The sequence below is a fragment of the Jaculus jaculus genome, chromosome 7 (assembly GCF_020740685.1).
Source record: "Jaculus jaculus isolate mJacJac1 chromosome 7, mJacJac1.mat.Y.cur, whole genome shotgun sequence".
Classification (NCBI taxonomy): Eukaryota; Metazoa; Chordata; class Mammalia; order Rodentia; family Dipodidae; genus Jaculus; species Jaculus jaculus.
This window is the reverse complement of record NC_059108.1, coordinates 94629782-94653521: the sequence shown is the minus strand read 5'-3', so window position 1 is coordinate 94653521 and position 23740 is coordinate 94629782. Positions and strand designations below refer to the sequence as shown.

General features: G+C 33.9%; 1 protein-coding gene across 4 annotated transcripts in view; it reads right to left on the bottom strand.

Annotated features, from left to right (window-relative positions):
- Positions 1-526: 526 nt before the first annotated feature.
- The window catches only part of Lrfn5 (leucine rich repeat and fibronectin type III domain containing 5), a 297517-nt gene continuing 274303 nt past the window's right edge, over positions 527-23740 (bottom strand). For 3 of the 4 annotated variants that reach the window (XM_045154966.1, XM_045154965.1, XM_045154967.1), the window contains 3 exons: positions 18764-20168; positions 15533-16242; positions 527-905 (listed from right to left, as the gene is read on the bottom strand). In XM_045154966.1, coding sequence (XP_045010901.1) covers positions 847-905; positions 15533-16242; positions 18764-20148 — 2154 coding nt within the window. In that variant the 5' untranslated portion in view covers positions 20149-20168 and the 3' untranslated portion in view covers positions 527-846. The remainder of the gene's footprint in view (positions 906-15532; positions 16243-18763; positions 20169-23740) is intronic. The other variant, XM_045154968.1, reaches the window with a different exon arrangement.

The window sequence follows — 23740 nt, the reverse complement described above, 5'->3', positions numbered from 1 at the left end:
TTGAATTTGATGAATTCTATTCTTCCCTTAGACTTCTAGGAAAATAATGACTCAATTTAAGTTAATTGAAATCATCTTACCTGTTCATTTCCTAAAATTACACCAGGAGAAGAAATCTATCATGGTCTGTCCTGCATGATCCTTAACATTAATATAAGTAGATTTACATATGTTTACTGGCTTCCCATGGAAGTGGGTGCACCATAAACATGAACTAATTGTTGTACTATTGTAAAGATGTTTGTGATTCCTTAAGGCTTTTGAACAACTAAACAGAAAACAGCATCACAAATCAGTCGTGGTGGCTCCTGTCTTCAACCCCAGTACTCAGAAAGGTGAGGTAGTAGGATTGTGAAAAGTTTAAAGCTAAACTGGGCTGAGAGGAGACCAGATGAACCTGGGAAAGAAGAAGACCTTGCAAACAAACATTCAAACAAACAAATCAAAACATTATTAGACTTAGAAAAATCACATCACCATTCACACAAAGAAAAAGTTCCAAAAATAAAGCAATGTGCACACTGTGTCATAGTAAAACATTTATTTGTTTAAAGTGATATAGATTATTCAAGATTCTACAGTCTGTTAAACCATGAATGGCAATGTTAGATGGATTGATACAGAACTTGATGTCAATTATGTTATTTTTCTCTTTCCTTTTAAAAAAAATACTTCTTGATCAGAAGAAAAAAAAATATTTTAAAAAGGAATGAATCATGATCAAGGGAGCCAGTTCCACTGGCATGAGACGTCGGCTTCGCTCCCAGGGACAATTTCTTCTAGACAGCAGGTCAGTGGTCAGCCTTTGTGAATTGAAACATTTCCGTACTATATTCAGTAAAAATATCAGTGGCAACTCTTTTCAGGAGAGAGAGAAGTAGTGTTCTTCACATTAAGTCCAGCCTCTAAAATAAAAAATAAAGAAAGAAAAAAATGGAAAAAAGGAGAAAGGGAAAGAAAACATATGGGTAATAAATTCATTGTACCAGCAATGCTAAATCTACTGACCTCGTTCAAACCCTAGACAGACATTTCCTGTATAATATGCAGGATAGACTCCTGAGTACTACAAAGATATTCACATAAATACTTAACATATTGCTTAATAATTTGAAATTACTAAGTATTTTCAAAATGCTCTTAAAAGAAGGCTAAGTTGTTTGGAGTTTTTTGGGTTACAGACATAGGCAAATTATGGAATAACATTTTCCCTGACTTCAGCATTCTCATCACACACTTGATCTAAGGATGAAAGAGATAAATATTCATTAATGCATGTCATTAAAGCCTCATCTTACATTATAATATTTTTATTTTTTTGTTCATTTTTATTTATTTATTTGAGAGTGGCAGAGATAGAGAGGGAGAGAGAGAGAGAGATAGAGAGAGAATGGGCATGACAGGGCTTCCAGCCACTGCAAACAAACTCCAGATGCATGCGCCTCCTTGTGCATCTGGCTAATGTGGGTCCTGGGGAATCAAGCCTAGAACCGGGGTCCTTAGGCTTCACAGGCAAGTGCTTAACCACTAAGCCATCTCTCCAGCCCCATTATGATTTTTAAAATATGAATATATAGATCATTTTTCATCACTTTTATGTATAGGTAATATCTAAATTTTAGATTTTGCTGAGTATGTTGTAAAATATTAAAATTTTATAAGATTTAGTTGTGCATTCGACAATACAAAGACATGTTCATCTTCATCAATTAGTGCTTAACTCACAAAACAAATAAAATTGAACACCTACAGGTCACACAGAAGGCATTGCAAGCTTTAGTTAGCCAAAGTTTTTTTTTTTTTTAACTGTGACATAAAATCAGTTCAAAAAAAATTAAATATCAAATTAAATATCAATATTTCCTTCAGTATGGGTTCTCCATTCTCATGGGCCTTTGGGTGATTCTATAGAAGAAGAAAAATATGAAGGAAGTATATGTCTTCAAGTAACTGAAAAAAATAAATTTCTAATTTCTATGAAAAACCATTTAGTTAGGGGTGGTGGCACATGCCTTTAATACCAGCACTTGGGAGGCAGATGTAGGAGGATCACCATGAGTTCAAAACCACCCTGAGACTCCACAGTGAATTCCAGGTCAGCCTGAGCTACAGTGAGACCCTACCTCAGAAAACAAAGCAAATAAACCACAAAACAAACAAACAAACAAAAAACATTTAAATGTGCAAAATAGGGGTTATAAAATGAATAGTACAAATTCATTATACATTAAAGATTCCAAGAGATTAGAATGTACTATACTAAATTGATGTGATTCATTAAGATACTTTTATGTAATTAAACTAGTATAGTTGTTTGGACATAGATGCAATAAAAATAGGAAAGTGCTATAAAAATTCAATTGAATAAAATATTTCAAATTCTTTTATCTTTAGAATATATGGTGGTATTTTTGGCACAGACATGTTTTGAGTAATTATGTTATCTAACAAGTGCTAATCTAGTTTTAAGGATGTGTCTGTGTCATATATTTAAAACATATATTAGGAAAGCATTGCTAATATCCTTTAAAAATTCAAAGTTGTAAATCATTTAGGTTTCATTATTCATAAAATTGCTTATTAGATAGACATTGAATAAAAGAAGTTTCTTTTTATATTTTTAATAGTTGTTTTCCTTTTATATAAAATAACATGTAATTATACCAAATTTCAAGATACAGAACCTATAATATGTGGAATAACCCAATACCAAAAAAATCTATTGTTTACTTGCAAATTTTGATTTTGCATTTTACAAATAACTCCTTAATGATTTTAAGAAGTTGATGTTATACACTGGCATAACAGAGATTTTTTAACAACTTCACAGAACTAATTAACAATTAACTAATTGTAGTTTACATAAATATTTGCTGCTTTTGTAAATTAAGAAGCAGGAAAATAATGGGGGTTTACTACTTTAAAGCTATCATCAATATTGATATAATGGCAGAATATGGAGCCCAATCAATTCTGGCCTTAGATAGATTATACAGAATAAGATTATTAAAAATTTAATCAATAAGCAGACTTATAACAATTCCACAATGATCTAAACAGTAAACACAAAAGTATAATAAGCACCAGAAAGGGAAATCTGTCATGACTATGGTAAAATATTACAGGTTCAAAAATCATGAAATCTGTAGGTTTGGGGTATTTTGGTAATCATACTAATTTAACTGAAAACACTTAAGAAAAGACAGTCTTAATAACACCAAAATATAAAGAGGCATATAAACTCCCTCTATCACTTAGAAAGGGAACCTCACTCTCTTCTTCACTGGACTCTGCAAAAACCCTGCTCAGCGCCCTCGGGAGGTATGAAAGATGATGGTCTGACCAGACTCAGGGAGATGGTGACAAACGCAGTAATTAATCAACATTGATGAGGCCCTCCAGGGTAACAGAAGCTAGCATGAGGAGATAAAAGAACATAACCTGCTATGATATACATATTTAAAAAAAGAAAGCTGTCGCGCTCTGCCTACACTCCCAGTATCAGCGTGGAGCTATCATCCGCAATGAGCTTTGGATCAGAGAAACCTACAAGATTTCCTAAAAGAATGACAGATTTCTGTCAGAGTACTTGATGACCCACCAAAGGTTAGTGGTAAGACCCTATTGCTGATAACACCATATGCAGCTGACATGTAAAATGGAAAGGCATGGCTGGAAGCCAGGAGTCCCCAGTCAGCCTATCTAGTGCCAGAAGGTGCTACATGGGCGACTGGGGGAAATAACCAATATCTCTCCAAGCAACTCATGGTCTAACCTACTTTGCAACAAATAACCTGGTGTGTTGCCCACACAAATGCAATAGTGGCACACATCCATGGTGGGGAACCAACTGCTCTTGATTTGTATTATTGATCCCCTCAGTGGTACAGGACCCATAGCTGGAGCTGGGAAACAAGTCAGAATCATATCCAAACATAAACCCTCTCTCCAATATCAAGCTACCATCAATCATGGGGTACAAGAGGGCCTACACCTATTAAACCTTCTATTAAAAAAAAGTAAGGGTTAATTCATTTGTCCTGGAACTAACTTACTCTTTGTTGCAGAATCTGCTTCTCTTTTTCAGATATATGCAGATCCTAAGGAGAGAGCCACCCCTTCATACCTCAAAAGAGGCCAGGCTGAAACTAAGGAAATTTAGCAAAACAAACAACAGTGCTCTTTACCTGATGAACCAGATATCAACACAAGGGGGAAGGAGACCAACACAGAGAAAAATCAACTCCTACCAAATCAGAGAGCCAGAGCCTCAGAGGACCCCAACACCTCATCACTAAAGCAGACCAAAAAATGAACCCAACATTGGCTCAGGGATATTTTGCGGAAGAGGGGCGGAAAGAATTGTCAGAGCCACATGTTGGATCAGGATATGCAGAGACATTTATCACACCAATAACTGTGGGCTAACTCCACAAGGCATGACCCATATACCTCAACAAGGAGGAAATAATGGGGAGGGGGTAGGTCATGGATGAGCCTAATAATGGTACCAAACTGCCTGTTTATGCTGAATAGAAAACTAATTAAAAAAAAAAAAAGAAAGAAAGAAAGCTGTGTGTCTGGGGTAGACATTCCTTATAAACAAAGAAAGTGTACTTAAAGGCCATTGCTGGCACTAGGTTTTATTGTTTTGGCTAACTTTGTATAATGTTAAAACAAAAATGTGCTAACAGATGCTTTATTCATTATAAGTTAGTTAAAAGCTTTCTGCGTATGCATTTATTCTACTTTTGTCATTACATAATCATTTTAGATCAACATTTAAACTATATATAGGAAGAAAAAAAAACTACTAGAACCAAAAAAATGTACATTGGCCATTTTCACTTAAAATAACAAATGAAGTACAGGTTAAGTATATTTGATATAAGAAGCATGCAACTAGAAACATATTAAAAGTTTGATTTTTTTCATAGTTTGGACACATACATATATATGTGTATATATATTAGATTATAGTAAGGATGGGACACACATGTGAATATTAAACTCATTTGTCTTGCATTCTTTAAACATATAACCTAAAAATAATTGTATAAAATGTTTTCAGTGCTAATATGCATTATACAGGTATAGTTTTCCCTCTTATTAAGTCATATGTTCAAATAATTTCATATTTTTTAAATCTTGGATTTGGGACTTTTAGGTTTTGTATTTTCAGGAATTACTTACACATCATAAACAAACATTTATTTAGCTTTTTACTTTTATTTCATATATTTTGAAACCTTTATTTTATCTTAGTTTAATTAAATGTCAATATTTATTCATATAAAAATTATTGACTTTTTATCCATTTAAAATTAATAATTTCTTTTGATATCCATAGTTAATATCTCTTAGCAGAGAGTATAACAAAAATATAACTTCTTAAAGTCCTTTATTTGATAATAAATGCACAATAAGATCAAGAGAATTTATCAAAGTTAATTCTTAAAGCCATCTGCAAGCTACTGCAGACCAAGCTATATTTCTCATACAGGCATACACCAAACACAGAAAACACAAACATTTCATTGTTTAGAGAACACAAATACTTTTGTAAAGTTACTGAATGTATTTGTAGTATAAATGAAGACTAATAATAACCTGTTCCTAACCTAAGTACAAAACATGGCCTATCATTTGTTTCACTGGATTCATTTTAAGGATAAAGCTCTTTTAATTATCACAATTATATTTGTAATTATGAAATGATCAGTGACTTCTACCCTTTGTTCTTACATCATCATAATGTGATAAGAAACTGGATTTTAACATGGAAGACTTACATATGAGATATATTGAAATATTTTAGACTCACTTAATTTTCCACACAAATTCAGGAAGGTGCTCAATAAAAAAATCAAAATAGAATATTTTGTGGAACAGGGAGCAATGTTTCAAATTTAAACACAATATACATAGGTAAAAACAACAACTTAGTAGGTATCACATTATGGAAGATACAGGAAACATAATGGGATGGGGCTGTGCTTGAAAGGAGTCTCTCTACTGCCCTTCATTCATAAACCGAGTTGTTAATAGTGTGAAAGGACCGGAGCAGAGGAGGAGACTAAGGTCAACGGCTGTGCAGAAGGGGCATCATTTGTCCTGCTGACTCTGTAGAAAGCATAGGTCTGCAATAGCAGAAATAATTTACCGATTCAAGAACATTTAACTTTGAAGTCTTACCACAGAAAGCTGACAACAGAAATGTAGCAAACAGGATAATGTGTGAATGATAGATTATCAGTTTTGTTAAGTTATTTGGCATGGGAATTTTTCTTAGTTAAAATTATAATAAAGAAGGAAGATTAAAAGTGTTATGGATGAATGATTCTTATGACACGATAAACATTTGTTTCATAGAATTAATGAAAGACTCAACATAAAAATTTTACAAAGATAACATATTCCATTCTTTTCTATTCATTTTATATACATAATTATACAAACATACACCCATGAGTTTGATAAATGATGAAAGATCTAACCCCAGAAAGATATTATTATATTTTGTTTGATTATTACAGTTTGGTCATTGGTGGTGTACTACTGATGATTTAACTTTATATTTTAACAATTTTTATAATTAAAATATATATTTAACTATGTATTTAAAATTACTGTAATGAGTACTGTGGAATGAAAACTATATAAGAGTCTACATATTTATTGTAATAGCAAACCTTGTACTATCTTTCAGAGTTCTAAGACTACCAAAAATAAGTGAAATAATGGACTATTTTTTCTCTAAATTGTACTTCTAATAACATGGCAACATAACTGAATGAGAATTATATGGAACATTTCTTGAAATATGAGTATTGGAGAAACCTATATTAGGTAATTTAAAATTTACACATTTATTTTCTCTTCTAGTTCTGAACCATAACAGTGCATTCTGCATCATTCTGAATTTTGTTTTCCAGAGAGGAACCACCCATTCCCTAATCCTTTACTGAAGCTGTCTGACTTTTTTGTTTCACCTTAATGTTCAAGGCCTATAAACTTTGAAAACAAGAAAGAGCCTAATAATGGTACCAAACTGCCTGTATTTGATGAATAGAAAACTAATAAAAAAAAAACTAAATAAAAAATAAAATGAAATGAAATAAAAATCAAATTCAATGCAAAAAAAAAAAAAAAGAATAGGATCCTAAATTCAGTAAAGAAAAGATGCATGGAAATATTTTAATATTTTGTTTGATTTTCAGATAGAATTCACTAGGGAATACTAACGTATCAATCAAGTTGTGTTTGTTTTAAATGTACAGATTTTAAAGAAAATAGCCCACTTAAACAATAAACAAAGCAATGGCCTTTTTTTAGAACTTTTAAAAACTGACTTTTTTTTTTTTTTCGGTACCAAACATCAAGCAAATGGCTGATATGTGCAGCTGTTTGAACAGATTGCTGCAGTGCTCTTCTACTCTGGAGGCACACTTTCTGATCCAATTAAAATGCAGCAATCAAACAAGTATTTAAAATGCCCAAAAATAAAGAAAAAATATAAAAGCACTCAGGAAGAGTAATTGTTTCCTGACAAAATCATGACAAAAAGCATATCATGAATATTTGATGTGTAGTCTCTTACTCTATTGTAAAGTGGCTTCATTTCTCTTATATATGAGTGAAAGAATGTATATTTGAAAAGGGCAAAATGTATCATTTTAGATACTATTAGGATGAACAATTCATGGATGGTGTTGATATATTTTTGATAAGCTATTTCTATATTTAGAAATATTTGAATATAAAAATGTGGCATTTCCTTGTATCCTTTCTGACCACAATGGCATAAAACTAGAAACTAACAAAAAAAAAAGTACAGAAAATCCACAAAAGTGTGAACAATACACTGTTCAGTGTACAGTGGTCCATTAATGAAATCATAGAAGATATTCAATTATATCCAGAAAGAACTAAAAATGATAATACAAATCTCCCAAATCTTCCACGATACAATGAAGGCAGTACTAGGAAAGGTTATAGATATAAGTGGTTAAATTAAAAATTCAGACTATGGGCTGGAAAGATGACTTAGAGGTTAAGTACTTGCCTGTGAAGCCTGTGGACCCCAGTTTGAAGATAGAATCTCCAGGACATACATTAGCCAGATGCACAATGGGGGCACATGTGTCTGGAATTTGTTTACAGTGGCTGGAAGCCCTAGCACACCAATTCTCTCTCTCTTTCTCTCTCTCTCCCTCTCTCTCTCTCTCTCTCTCTCTCTATCTGCTTCTTTCTCTCTCTGTTACTCCCAAATAAATAAATAAAGATGAACAAAAATATTAAAAAAAATTCAGACTAATCTCAAGTAAGCAACATACTGTTTAACTCAAGCACTAGAAAAGCAACAAGATGCCAATCCTAAAACCAGTGAGCAGAATTTGATAAGGATGGGCTTGAGAGATTGCTTAGCAATTAAAGCACTTGTCTGCAAAGCATAGGAACTTAGCTCAATTCCCCAGGACACACATAAATAGATGCACCTGGTTGGTGGCACATGCATCTGAAGTTTGTAATGACTAGCGGCTCTGGCATGGCCATTCTCTTTCTCTCTCTCTCTCTCTCTCTCTCTCTCTCTCTCTCTCTCTCTTTCTCTCTCTCTCTCTCTTGCATTCTCTTTCTCTAAATTAAATAAAAAAACAAAAAAAAATATAAATATTATGGCATCAATTAATGAAATAGAGACTAAAAGGACAATCCATTGAGCAAATCAAAATTAATTCTTGGAAAAGCTTAACAAATTTAGTAACTCCCTAGCCAAAATAAACAAAAGAGACTAATGAATTCAAAATATAAAATGGGAAAAAAGAGAAAGTTATTAAAACAGATCCAATTGTAACCATGTAACATGTATAAATTTTTAAGTGCATATGAGATACTAACATCAAAGCCAAAATAATATAAATTATTTGAAGAGAATCACTATAAGGAATAATATTGAAGCAGTAATTAAGTGCCTTCCCACAATGAAAACCAGGACCAAAAGAAATCATTGTGGAAATTTGTAACATTTTTAAGGAAGTTTTAATAACAACTCTTTTTAAACTGTTCCACAAAATAGGGAAAAAAACACTTTCAAATGCATACTTTGAAGCTAATATTACTCTTATACCAAAACTGAATCAACACACACACAGGCACAAGCACATGCACACACACACACAAACACACCAAAACAAAAGGAAACTATACACAAATTTCCTTGATGCACAGATGCAAAAGTTCTCAAAATATTGAAAAATGAATTCAAGAACAAATCAAGTAAATTTTATGTCATAACATAATTGATTCTATCCTATGAATACAAGTTTAGTTCAACAAATAGAAATTAAATAATACAATTTACCATACAAACAAACTAAAGGACAGAAATGGTATACTCATCTTAGTAGATGCACAGAGGTATATGACAAAGTGTAACATGTTTCTATGCTGTAAAGCCTAGATAAATTGGTACTAGACATAATAGAAATCTTAAACAATATAATCTGTACATGATAAACCTTTAGCCAACACTATACTAAAAGAGAAAAAAATGAAAATATTTCCTTTGAATACCTGAAACTAAATAAGACTATCCTCTCTCTTCACTTTTATTCAAGACAGGGAGTAAAGCCTTAGAAAACATACTCAGAAAAGAGAATTTTATAAAATAGATCAAAATATGAAAAGAAGAGGTAAAATTATTCCTAGTTAAGACAGCATGATTCTATACTTATGATACACTACAGAGTCTGCCAGAAAAAAAAAATTAACAAAATTCCTAGGCAACATGCTAACATACAAAATCTTACAAAAATCACCAGTTTTGAAGCTGCGTGTGGTAGTGCATGCTTTCATACCCAGCCATAGGAAGGCAGAGGTAGGAGGATCACCTTGAGTTCGAGGTCACCCTGAGATTACATAGTGAATTCCAGGTCAGCCTGTACTAGAATGAAACCCTACCTCAAAAAACCAAAAATTAAAAAAAATCACTAGTTTTCATACATTCCAATAATGATTTTACTAAAAAAGTTGTTAGGAATTATATTCCATTCACAGTGGATCAAAAAATACATGGGAATAAACCTCACCAAGGATCACAAAGACCTATATAAGCAAGTCCTTAAGATGCCAAAAAAAAAGTAATGACAAAGGTTACTAGACAAATAAAGTATCTTCCATGACCCTAGATTGGCAGAAATAATATTGTGAAAATGGCCATATTATCCAAAGCAGTCCATTGATGCAATGTGATTCCCAATAAAATTCCAATGCCATTATAGTTAGAATTAGAAAAAAAATATCCATCAATTCAAATGGAAACATACACACACACACACACACACACACACACACACACACACAAATTCAAAACCAAAGCAATCCTAAAGAAAAAGAATATTGCTGGTTGTATCACACAGTAACTGAATTAGAATTATATTCTAGAATCATATTGAAAAGGAAACCATGTTACTGACACAAAAGCAGGCGTACAGATCAATGAAGAAGATTCGAAGTCCCCTGGAAATAAACCCCATACTTATGGCCACCCGATTTTCAATAAAAACATCAAACACTTACACTGGAAAATAAGACAGCCTATTGAACAAATGGCCCTGGCAAAACTGGGTATCCACATGTATAAGAATGAAATTAGATCTGCATCATTTATCCTGTGCAAAAGTCAGTTTAAATAAATGAAGAACTTAATTTAAGATGAGAAATGCTGAAAATGCTAGAGTATAACATAGGTAAAAATAAATCCAGTTATAAGTACAGGGTAGAAACTTCTGATCAAGCATCCCATAGTGCAGGAAACAGTTCCAAGAACCAATGAAATTTGAGTTTCTATATAATAAAAGTATCAAGAGTGTGGAAATAAAGATTTGGTTGTCTTCAGCTTGTTGCTGCTTTCTGAAAATCAGATTCTCCAGTGGAAAATGAGATCAAGATAGGTTAAAAGAGATAGGAATCCTTAATTTAGAGATTCTGATATGTGTAGCCTTATTTTGGGCCATAGACTAGTGGAAGCTTCCCGTTAGAGTCCATGATCCTGCTCTCCCTAGGTTTCTGATTTAGTTCCCAGTTCTAGCTATGGGTTACATTACACTGAGCAGATCTCTTAGCCAATCAGAAAGCCACTGGTTATCCACCTAAGCTGTGTGCCACAACAATAAAGAGTAGATAGGTGACTCCTTTGTAGGACATGAGCCACCCTAGTACCCCTAGCCAGTGACCAGGTGAAAGCATGGAGGAATTGGCAAGATGAGCAAGAGTGCTGCTTCCATGGCAAGCTGACAGCCTGTGCCAGGCTGATGGAGACCGACATGAGAATATTCAACATTCTCCAAAGCAAAAACCCAGAAAATGTTGAGAGCTCTATACTAAAGTACACTTAAATCACATCCACTAAGGCTCAGGGAATGTGTGGAAGAGGTGATAGTAAGAATATAAGAACCATAGGGTGGAAGGGAATATCCAGAGGCATTTTCCTGTCCCCAAATAAATGACTGTTGCTCTGACAACTCATAACCCACAACCTTGTGCTGAAAGCAGAAATTCCTAATGGGAGGAGCCTTCAGTGGAGTGGACAAAAGGAAGAAGGAAATGATGATACCAACACATGATGTAGCCATACAAATTTTCTACTTAATAAAAAATAAAATAATTTTAAAGCCCTTCAGGATGGGAAAAATTGTTTGCTAGCTATACCTCAGACAGGGATGAATATCTTCAATACATAAAGAACTACAAAAATTAAACACAAACATGTGTAAAACTGCCAAGCCATTGATGAGCATAAGAAGTAAATAGACAGTTTCCTACTGAAGAAACACAAACAGCTATCAAATAACCCAAGAAAAACAAAAACAGCTTAGGGACACATTGTTTTGTACAAAATATTTTGAATAAGTACCTATTAATATATTCTTACTAGCAAACGGTATTTTCTAATCTTCATTTCACATTGAACAAGCTGACAATGTAAAATGGCTAAAAGTGACATTGAACTAAACATAAACTCCAATTCTACCAAAAACTCTAAAAATTATAGAAAACAATTAAAATTAAGGAAGTATAAATAATATATGTATTATGTCTATAGTCAGGAACAACAAACAACAAACCATACACATTGGATCTCACGTGTGTCTAGTTAAGTCAGGAATAGAATAAATGGCAGAAGGAAAAAATAAGAGTATGTCATAAGTATGGTTTTAGTTTCACTTTCAAACCTAGACTATAAATTTCCAGCAGATTAAATAGTTCATAGTTTCATTGCTGCACCCTTTGCCTGGAACTACACTTGTATTGACCTGTATTCATTCAGTATCATGTGTTTCAGAAATTATATGCAACACTGATTATCTCTACAAACAAAACTGTCATTAAAAACTTGTGTAGATGTGGACTGGAGATGCTTGCCTGCCAAGTCAAAGGACCCAAATTTGATTTCCCAGGACCTATGTGAGCCAGATGCACAAGGTAGAGCATGCATCTCGAGTACATGTGCAGTGGCTGAAGGCCATGGCACTACCATCTAACCCCATCTTTCCCTATTTCAATCTCTCTCAAATAAATAAATAAAATAAAATATTGGAAAAAATACCTTACAGATGAACTCAAACACTTTTGTCTTTCATGGTAAGCTAATGTTTTCTTAATTAATTTCTCATAGCATAAACTCCTTAAAAGACATACACATACCAAGTTGTAACTTTGAAGTAAGAGTGTCTAAGCATATGGACAATACATTCTGAAAATATCCTAATAAAAGTACTAAAAAATATTGTTGATAAATTTAGTCAAAATAAAATTCACATATTCACATGATCAGATTTCACTTTTTTTTTTTTTTAAGGAGGGTATTGCTCTAGCACAAGCTGACCTGGGATTTACTATGTAGACTTAAGCTAGCCTGGAACTCACAGTGATCCTCCTAAATTGTTCTTCCTAATTCTGTGATCAAAGTTGTATGCCAACATTCCTGCCTGATAGGTTATTAAATGACAATTATAAAAAAGAAGATTCTTTGGGAAAAAAAAAAGTTTTCATTAGAAACATTCTGGGGCTGGAAAATGACTTAATAGTTAAGGTATTTGCATACAAACCAAAGGACATTGGTTCGATTCCCCAGGACCTTTATAAGCCAAATATACAAGGTGGTACATGGATCTCTTTTGCAGTGTCTAGAGGCCCTAGCACATTCATTCTCTTACTCACTTCTTTCTTTCTGTCTTTACCCTTCCTCTCTTGCTCTCTCAAATAAATAATTTTCAAAAAAAACATATTCAGAATATTAATTTTAAAATGAAAGCAATTGAAAAATAATATATATATATATATATATATATATATATATATATATATATATATATCAGTTCCTTGGCTGGCTGCAATATATCTTTGAATACAATTTTTAACAATTCTTTTCTTTCATATTGCCAGAATAATTATCTTGGGGATTCATTTCTCTAAGAATTGGATGTTTTCTTCACTCAAGACTTTTAATCCTATGTAAATCTAGGAAGGGGAAGGGAAATTTGCTGTTCTTAGCACCTTCATAAGAAGTTATATAAGTAATGTTAATTTAAAACCCATAGTTGAGATTAGAACAAGATTATAATTGTTGAAAGTGGAGTTTCAGTTTGAGAAGCAGTTTGTTTATAAACAAAATCCAATGTTACCTCATTTAGTGTTCCAATCACTATAATCATGAATAAGGAAGAATACTGGAAATTTGCATAGGTTTAAGGCAAACTTTGAGAAAGGGAAATAGAACAGGGAAGGTCAAGGGACATGTTTTGCCATGTTTGCCTTAAAGTCATCTCAAACTGCTTCAAGCTGGCATCTGATTAAATGTCATTATGATAACTGCTGTATGATAAGAACAGTCTTCGTTAAGTTAAAATTAACTCAGATTTTTGTACATGTCCTGTAAGAAGGAAAATAAAGGTAATGTCTTTATACCCTCAATTTTCATTTTAAATACTATGTAAATGATCTGAAAGAGAAAAACAAATATTCTGTTTATATGTTCCTCACCATGGCACTTGACAAATATGAAATACCCACTTACCATAGCATAGCTAGAAAACTATGTTCAATTATGTCAGTTGAAGGATCTAGTTCTCATATGGGCTCTACCTCAAAACAAATGGAAATACCAGTAGAACACAAAGAAAGCAAAGTCACACATGGACTCTACAGCAAATCCTTTGTGATAGTCTGCATTTTTCAACACATATTTAGGAATGCTTATCTATAAATTTTAAAGTCAGTAAATACCTATGAATCTCTTATTATCCAGGAACATTATTATAACTGACATTAAAATCATTTAAAAATGTTCCATGCTTACTGCATTGTGTGATTTCTGATTATATTTATCATAGACTCTGTTTAAACTAAAAATGCATTTAATTTAACAGAAAAATATCCAGATGTAGAATGATAGCACAAAAGGGAAAATGCCACTATCTGGATAATGGGCAATAATTTTCTATTATTTGTAAATGTGACAAAAACTCCATTAGACATGTTCTTTCATTTGATGATTAAAATCAACACCCCTTTTACAAAGATAGTCATATATGTTTGCTTCACTTATTAGCTCACATTAATAAAATTAAAACATATTCCTTTTGTCAATGTATATTGAATGAATGCAATCACCTTTATATGCCCAAGATAGGTGCATATTTGATACATGTAGAATGTAGTATATTTTATTGTCTGTTCCACTGCAAAAGCTGTGTTGTGGAAGAGAAAAATCTTAGAACCTTTAAGGCACCAGAATGAAGGATGGTGTTGACAAGAGCACTTATCTAAGTGTTGACTGCACTTCCTATGTAAGTATTTTAAATAGTGCAATAACATAAGGATATTATTTACAGCACAATTATTATTGAAACAGATAAAATTCATTCATTGCAAAACATCAATTATCCATAGAATGGACTCTGTAAATTCAGAGAAAATTTATTTCATTAATTTTTTTTTTCCTTTGACAATGTTCATTTTGTGATTTGCTTTGGCAGAACCTCAATAATGCTGGTCTTAAAATAGGGGAAGGCACTGCTACTCATTCTTGTTGTTTTGTGTTTTTTCCCCCCATAAGCCATTTTAATTATGATATCTCCCTAATATGTACATGAAGGTAAACATGTTCTACCTATACCATAGAAAGTTTATTCCAAACCAGAAGCCTATTAGCCAATTAGAGAGACAAGAGAGAAATTTCCAACTCCAATATCCTATGAGATTTTTTTAAAATGAAGTTTTCATTACAAAGAAATAATGGATCATATACAACTTTCCAATATCCACTCAGAATTTGAAAGACTTGCTTTTCCACTACAACCATCAAAAGTGTAGGAAGGCATTGACATCCCATTCATGGATATGCTTCGTTTGGGAGCCAGTCCACATGTGTTCCAGGAGTTATCATAGCAATAGTATCCCTTTACTTCTCCAATCAGGGAGGGTCTGTGCCTCACTGTGGACCTCTCAGCAGGCACAGTGAGAAACTTACTTGGCTTGGTATGTGCTCTTTTAGATGTGGACCCCTCTGTGACAGAATCAGGAGCTGGGCTATCTAACTGCAATGCAGTTGAGTTGTTCCTGTTAGTGTTTTGGGACTCAACATTTGTGACAGCTTCACTCTGTGCTTCAGGACTTGGCTTTGGGCCAGTCTTTCTTTTCTGCTTTTGGGACACAGATGAGCTGGAAGTCCAGGTAGGAGGCAGAGCAGAGGTAGTGGTGGAAGAGTCTTGACTAGACATGTCTGAAGGTTGAGCCACATTGTCATTGGCCACCTTACAACACTGGGCATTCTCTTCATGTCCCACAGCCTGTTTGGACATGGACTGGGCCAGCATGATGCTACAGCCTTGCATCTGAGCGCCGTTCGTCTGAGAATAGACATTGCTAACTTTGGTGACCTTGTGTTGTCCATTATTGTTACAAACCTTATACCGGATCATTAGAATGATGATGAAAACCAGCACAGATGCAACAATGATGCCACCAATAATTATAATCATGGTGCCACCCAAAAACTGGGACTGCATAAAGTGGCAACGGACATAATCCTGTTCCGTAGTAAACTGGATGCAACCCACGACTCTTGTGGCAGTGAGGGAAGTGATGCCATCGTCATATATGGCCAAGACACACAAGTCATACATAGTTCCAGCAGCCAGGTTATTAACCAGAAAAGTTTTGCTTGTAGGAGGTATCATTCTGAAGGACAATGGAATTTATGTTAATATTAAAAGGCAAGAAAAAACATGCATACTCAAAGTAATTATACCTTCAGTTCTGTCTCATTCCTTACTCATTAAGATAAGCACATTTATGAGAGATATGAAATATAAGAAAATGATTCAATCATGTATTTACCCAGTTATAATGACTACAAGCCATTGTTCCTGTCTGTATTATATTAATGGTGCCTGCACTGTGTCCTGACAGGCTTACTAATTACATTGCTTGCCAAAGCAGAACTCCTAATGAAAGTCATTGCTAAAAAATCATTTATGACAAATTGCTTTTGAAAGGTGTGACTGTGACATTATCTGACTACTAAACAAATCCATTTAGCACTTACAACACCTCTGTGACTAAAAGGCAATTTGGAGAAGGAGAAAACACTGACAACCCCATTACAAACCTGAATGAAAATGCAATTCAGAGCTTTTATTTTTCAAATCAGCATGAGGCCAGTATAGACTGCTCTCCACTAAACCTATCTATATTAATTAATATTGTTACAACGATTATGATGGTTTATTCACTTATCCTATCCCTTTCTTTTGCCTTGTTCCCCAATGTGTTTTAACCTATAAATGACACTGGGATTTGTATGTGGGAGTTACTCTGGAAATATGACAAACTAAGACTTGCTTATAAATCACATATACCGTTATCTGCTGATAATTTTTTTTCATCAAGCACATATTTCATATTTGAACATAATTTGTAGATAATTCTGAATCCATTCCATTGTAAAAGTTTTTGTGCATACCTGATACCCACTAGCTCACATGAGTTAGATTAAAATTATTTGATTATTAAATTTGAGGCTATCTCTTCTTAAAATGTTTTATCAATTTTAAAATGTGAAAGTACTGGTGTGGGACAAAACCTATGGTTACAATTGTGCCAGGAAGCTTTCATGACAGAACATATTTGTGACAAAAATTGCTGCTATTTAGTGAGTGAGATAAATGTGAGACATCACTAACCTTTTTATTTGCATTAAAGCTTATTGTGACAGTGAATTAAGGAACCAGGAATTGCCATAGTTTTACAGATGACAATAGATTCAGTAAGTCAAGCAAGATTTTTAGGGTACACAGAATTTAACATCATAGTAGAATTTAAACTTTGAGATTGAAAATAAAGCATGCCATGTTGCAGGGCTTTTGTTTGAAATACATAGAATATCCAGTAAATGCAGAAAGTTGAGAGAAAGGGGCCGGTGCTATTAATTACCACCCATTAAAAATGACCTGTAGGCTAGTGAATAAGCTGCAAGGTTAGGAGTCACTTCCTTCTTGTAGCCCTCTCATAGTCTACCTCCACATCTTCTTACTTATGAGAGTGATATTAGAAACCACTTAGCAAACCTTTCCCTTTTAAAGACGAGGAAATTAAAACTCAGCCAGGTGGAACCTTCCCCAAGATTGATCATAAATAGAGCTAGGATAGTTTTGTTTCCCCCACTAGTACACAGTTATTTTAAAAATTAATCTCATTTCCATATATAACTGAAAAGCAAGTTATCTTCAAGATTCTAACCTCTCTTTATAAGAATTAAACTAATCTAATTTGTAAAAAGCTTATTTTTTTCAACATTGCGATTTTCGCATCATTTCCTAAGGGTAATGATAATCTGTCATGAATGAAATTAAAAGCAATCAAAATGTGTGTTTCTAACTGAAAATTGGACAAAATGTGACTATAAATCAATGAGGCTGAACTTAAGAAAAACATACCAGAAATTCATTAGCAGATGCAAATTCTCCATCATGTCCATACTCAGAAATCACATATTCAATTCCAGTGAGACTTTCACTGCTCAAAATGTGGCTCCACTTCCTCTTTGGAACTGTCTTAAGAACCCGTGCAGAGAAGCAGCACATTCGCCCAAACACCCACTTGTAGAATCAGTCTCATTATTTTATAGTTACATCCTATTTTGGCCAAAAATGGTAAGACCCATCTTGATCACCCACCTTATTCACAAGACTTGACTCCAAAAGGCTTTTGCTTGTTTCCAAAAATTCAAATTCACCCTCAAAAGACGAAGATTTGCCAACACTGAGGAAATTCAAAATAGTATGACGAAGGTTCTAAAGATAATTCCAAAAGTGCAAGAGCAAGAGTAGCCTCACTGGGATAGTGGTATAGCCTCTCAACGTGACTTCCTTGAAGGAAAGAACACTCGTGTGGATGTGGAAATTCTGGTATGTTTTTGAAGTTTTACATTAAATCAGTCTTGTTCTGTGATTAGTCACATCTCGTATATGAGGTAAGAAGAAAAGCAAGCATAATATTAAATATAAATTTGTACTCTTTAAAAGTAATACTACTCAAAATATTTCCCATACATATTCAGTACCTCTTCTGAGCATTACATTATGTACTATAAAGTTGCAAACTGTAACTACAACATTGAATAGCAGTAACAATTGAAAATCAAAACAAAACATTATAAGACCTGCACTAAGACATCCAGCAAGTGTATGAGTTTGCTTACCTGTAAACAAGGGTGTCATCATAAGTACCATTGTACTGGATTTGAAACATACGTATTCCAGGAATATTTCTTTGAAAATTAAACTTAAGTAGTGCTGTGGAGGAAGTTGCTTCTGCCACCACAATCTTATCTTGACTCATTTTAGTATCTCCATTGCTGCTGCTTGCATTAGAACCTGACTTAGTAGAAGTGGAGATGTCTGAAGACCCCGGATCTGGCTCGTGGATGTGGTTGGTACTGTTCAGGATGTGAGGGAGTTTAATTATATGAAGATCCACTGTTTGTGTAGCTTCCCCTGCAGGATTGGAAGCAATACAGGTGAAAGCACCTGTATCCTTCACAGTTGTAATAAGGATGTCAAGTGTCCCATTATCATACACCAGAGATCTGGTTGCATTTGAAATAAGCTTGCCTTCAGGGGAAATCCAGTGAATGGCAGGTTCAGGGTCTCCTCTTGCCTTGCACCTCAGTGTGGCCCGTTGACCCTCCAGGACTCTCATCTCATGTGTATGACGTGTGATGAGAGGAGGCTCACATAAAAACTCTTCTTCAGGAATCGACCAAAAATAGCGACCAGTTAAAAGTGCCGGAGAAGCACAGGTCTCCAGGTCATCTTCTCTAGACAGACGTCTCAGCCACAACAATTCACAATTGCAATGCAAGGGGTTTCCACCAAAACTCAGGGCGAAAGTCGATGGGCTTATGATTCCTGAGGTTGCCAGCACCTGAGCTCGCTGAAAGAGAGGGTCAGGTGGCAGCTTTTGCAATTTATTTGATGTTACATCTAGCCGAGTCATCTTGTGCAAGTGGGAGAAAGTACCCTTGGGAATGTTATCTATCATGTTATGATCCAAACTAAGGGTGTGCAAGCTCACCATCTTCTCGACAGCATCCCAAGGGATAGTTTCTAAATTGTTGTAAGATAGGTCCAGCTCCTCAAGAGCAAACACGTCATCAAAGGCTGTAGATGAAATTAAAGTCAACTGATTATTGTTCAGTATCAAATGATGAAGATTGGAGAGCCCGCTGAACATGTCATTGGTAATTTTAGTTAATCGGTTGCTATTCAAATGCAGAGCTCTCAAATTTCGCAGGTCAGCAAAAGCATGAGGAGTAATAAAACTTATTGTATTCCTAGATAGAGTCAGGTCTACCAAGCTGGTCATATTGGCAAAATCTTTCCTTTTGATGTTTGTAACAAAATTGTCTGCTAAACGCAGTTCCACAGTTCTTCTGTCAATGTTTGGTGGAACAAATAGAAGCCCTTTCTTGGCACAAAGGGTTGCAAGATTAGGAGACAAAATTTGACAAACACAACGCTTTGGACAGATCTGAGCTCTTACAGCTATGCCAATGAAAAACAGGTAAAAGAAAAATTTTTCCATTGTAGATCAGATTTAAGAGCCTGTAAGAGAAAATAAAAAAGAGAGTTTTAGCACCAAGTTATTGTTGTTTTTATTACAGTTATAATATTTTATACAAAATATAAAGAAGAATTTCATTAGTTTAGTTAGCAAATTAGAATTAAAAACAGATTCTGTAGTAGAAGCTGGAATAATACTAAGGAGAATAATAAAAATACACAGAATTTAAATGTAAATGGGAAAGCAGAGAAGTTGATTGGTATGGTAAATCTGTAAATTAAATGCAATGTCTTGAAATATGTCCAAGATATATCAAGGGTGCTGCAAACAGAGGCTTATAGCCAATATTGGAGTGTGGAGTTCAGCAAAACATCCCCTAAATAAATCCTGAAAAGAATAGTTTGACATGTAAATTCAAAAGTTTAGAGGCATAGTTAAATAGATCAATATATAAACAAGTAGTTCAGTTCACTAGCCTATATTGCCCTAAATGAATAACTAAATATTTATTACTAAATCAAGTTTCTAGCATTTAACAAAGTAATTATTAATGAAATTTCATTCATTATTGGAGACTTATTAAATTGTTAATTGTTAATTTTGAGTGAGAAGGTAGGATTTTGTTCTCAAAGTTAATAAGGTTGAGCATTTAAATCAAAATCTTAAAGTTCCCCAATACATAAAATATTTTATCATTCATAAATGTAATATGCGATAACTTGAGGAAAATAGTTATTAAAATATTCAATACTAAGTCCAAAAGAAAGCATATTAGTTTCATTTCCCCACATAATCATAATAATTTTATTTATTCAAATTGAATTTTAAAATAAATACATGAAACAATTTGACATTTTTCTTTTACATTTTTATTGAGTATTTCAATATAAAAACATATTGAAAATTTTCATTTTAAATATTTGTTTCAAGAATGTAGTATGTGAATCAATCATCAAAAGTAAAAACAGTAACATAAATGTGATTACATTTTCTAATATAAGACCTTAAGTTATAAATATTAGATAAAATGAATGCCTAAAATTCCTAATTATTTCATATGCGTGTGCATGTGTGTGTGTGTGCATGTGTGTGTGGAGTATGTGTGGTTACCTTTGTTTGTTAAAGTGTGTGATTGGTAGATGCATGTGTATTGGTTGATGTGTTACCATGTACAAACCAGAACATAACACTGGGTGTCCAACTTTATCACTCATCCTTGCGTTTCCTTGAGCTAGAGTCTTTCATTGAATCCAGAACTATTACCACTTTTCAGTGAGACTGGCTGGTTCTCTGTTATCTGTTCCCAATAGTACTAGGGCTACAGGCCCATGAATGTTGAGAAATCAAATTCAAAATACACCAGATCCTCTGAGACCCTCAAGTTTGGATGGCAAGCATTCTTATTCACTGAGCTCTCTCGCTAGCTAACTTCATTTTTTATTGAATATGAATAAGTCACATAAATTTTTTCTATAAATATTTGGTTTTAGAAAAATATATTTAGTAATTATATTTATTTATTTTATGTCATATTCAATATGATTATAATTAACAACAATTATTCTCAACTAATGAAGAGTCTCATGTTCATGATGGAATGATTAATTTTCAACTCCTTTGCCATTGCAAAAAAATGCAAGAGTATTCTTAAAAAGGTTTTAAAATATTTTATTTTTACTTATTCATTTTTTTTATTTATTGATAGAGAAAGAGAGAGAGAGAGAGAGAATAGGCATGCCAGGGCCTCCAGCCACTGCAAGCGAACTCCAGATGCATGTGCCCCCTTGTGCATCTGGCTAACATGGGTCCTGGGGAATTGAACTAGTGTCCTTTGGCTTTGTAGGCAAACACCTTAACTGCTAAGCCATCTCTCTTGCCCTTAAAAAGGTTTTATACAGCCCAAATGATCAAGCACAAAACTGCTGGGTTTGAGGTAGTGAATTAAAAGTAATGAACTCTAAATTCTCCAGGTGATATTTACAGAGTGCAGTACACGTCAAGATCTCAGGCACATTGTGAGTAGTCTTGATAAACCAAAGAGACAACAAGCAGACTGGGAGGTGCAAGGGGCTTATATTTATGAGGCAAAACCCCTAGGAGAGAAGAATTTTTGAGTCAGGGGCCCCTGATCCTATAGGTGGAGCCAGAAAAATGTACACCTGCCATCTTGAAAGAAAGATCTTATAGAAAATGACAGATAGGGTAGAGGGAATGGCTCACTGGTTAAATACACTGGGTCACAAAACCTGACAGCCAAGTTTGATTCCTCAGTACCTGTGTAAAGCCAAATGCCAAAGTGGCATATGCATCAGGAGTTACTTTGCAGTGGCAAGCAGCCCCCTGTAATACCCATCCCCCCACTCAATCTTCCTGCTTGCAAACAAATATTTATAAAAAATAAAATGGCAAAAAGTAAACAAAAATTCAGTGACCTTAAGAACAATATTTATAAGCCAGTATGAATATAAATGAAGTATCAGGAGGAAACAGGCAGGCACACATACATTTGAAGAAGTAAACACAAATAATTTTCAAAGTTAGCTTTTAAAATCCTGGATATTTAAGCTCAATATACAGAAACAAAGCAAGACATACTCCAATCAACTTTCAGGTAACTACAAGAAGGGGACAAAATACTTTAAAAGTATTCACACAAATGAAAACGATGACAGGAACATAAGTGAAAAACATAAAAATACTGACTTCTTTCTGACTTGTCTGTACAAACAAAGTAAGAGAGAAAGCAAGCATTTTTAAAGTGTGGTAACAAAAATAGAGACATCTTGACCAGAGGTTATACTTTTGTAAAAGATGAAAATAAAATAAAATACTATTAGAGAAAATGCGTTTCCTGCACCCACAGCATATAGGAAAATTAGCTATACAAAAATACAAAGTATATTCTTTGCAGCCTGAAAAGAAACTGTCTAAAGGCAAAAATGTGCATCTTTATAAATATCCAAGGAACAACAGAAATGATGTAAAACTAGATGAGGGTGAAATATGTTTGTGATATTTAGTATTTATAAATAGTACATTTAATATGGATATTAGAAAGTCAGAAGAAACTATTATTTACACCTCAGTCATAAAACAAGCTAATCGCACACGACTAATTCTTACTACAACAATCTGCTGAGGCAAAAACTATCAACAAAACATGATTCTTACATTTAGCAAAGAAGCTGGATTCAAAAAATAACACAGAGGGTTGGAGAGATGGCTTAGTGGTTAAGCGCTTGCCTGTGAAGCCTAAGGACCCCAGTTCGAGGCTCGGTTCCCCAGGTCCCACATTAGCCAGATGCACAAGGGGGCGCATGTGTCTGGAGTTCGTTTGCAGTGGCTGGAAGCCCTGGCATGCCCATTCTCTCTCTCTCCCTCTATCTGTCTTTCTCTCTGTGTCTGTCACTCTCAAATAATAAATAAATAAATAATGGACAAAAAAAAAAAAAATAACACAGAGCTCAACTTAGTGACCTAAGTATCTGTGAATCATAAATTAAATATGTGATACATTGTATAGGATCAGAGGGGGTTAGTGAGAAAGAGAGTGATAAACCTATTAAAAGGAGAGGAAAAGTGAAGATATTGGCTTCATGGAAATATGGAAAAA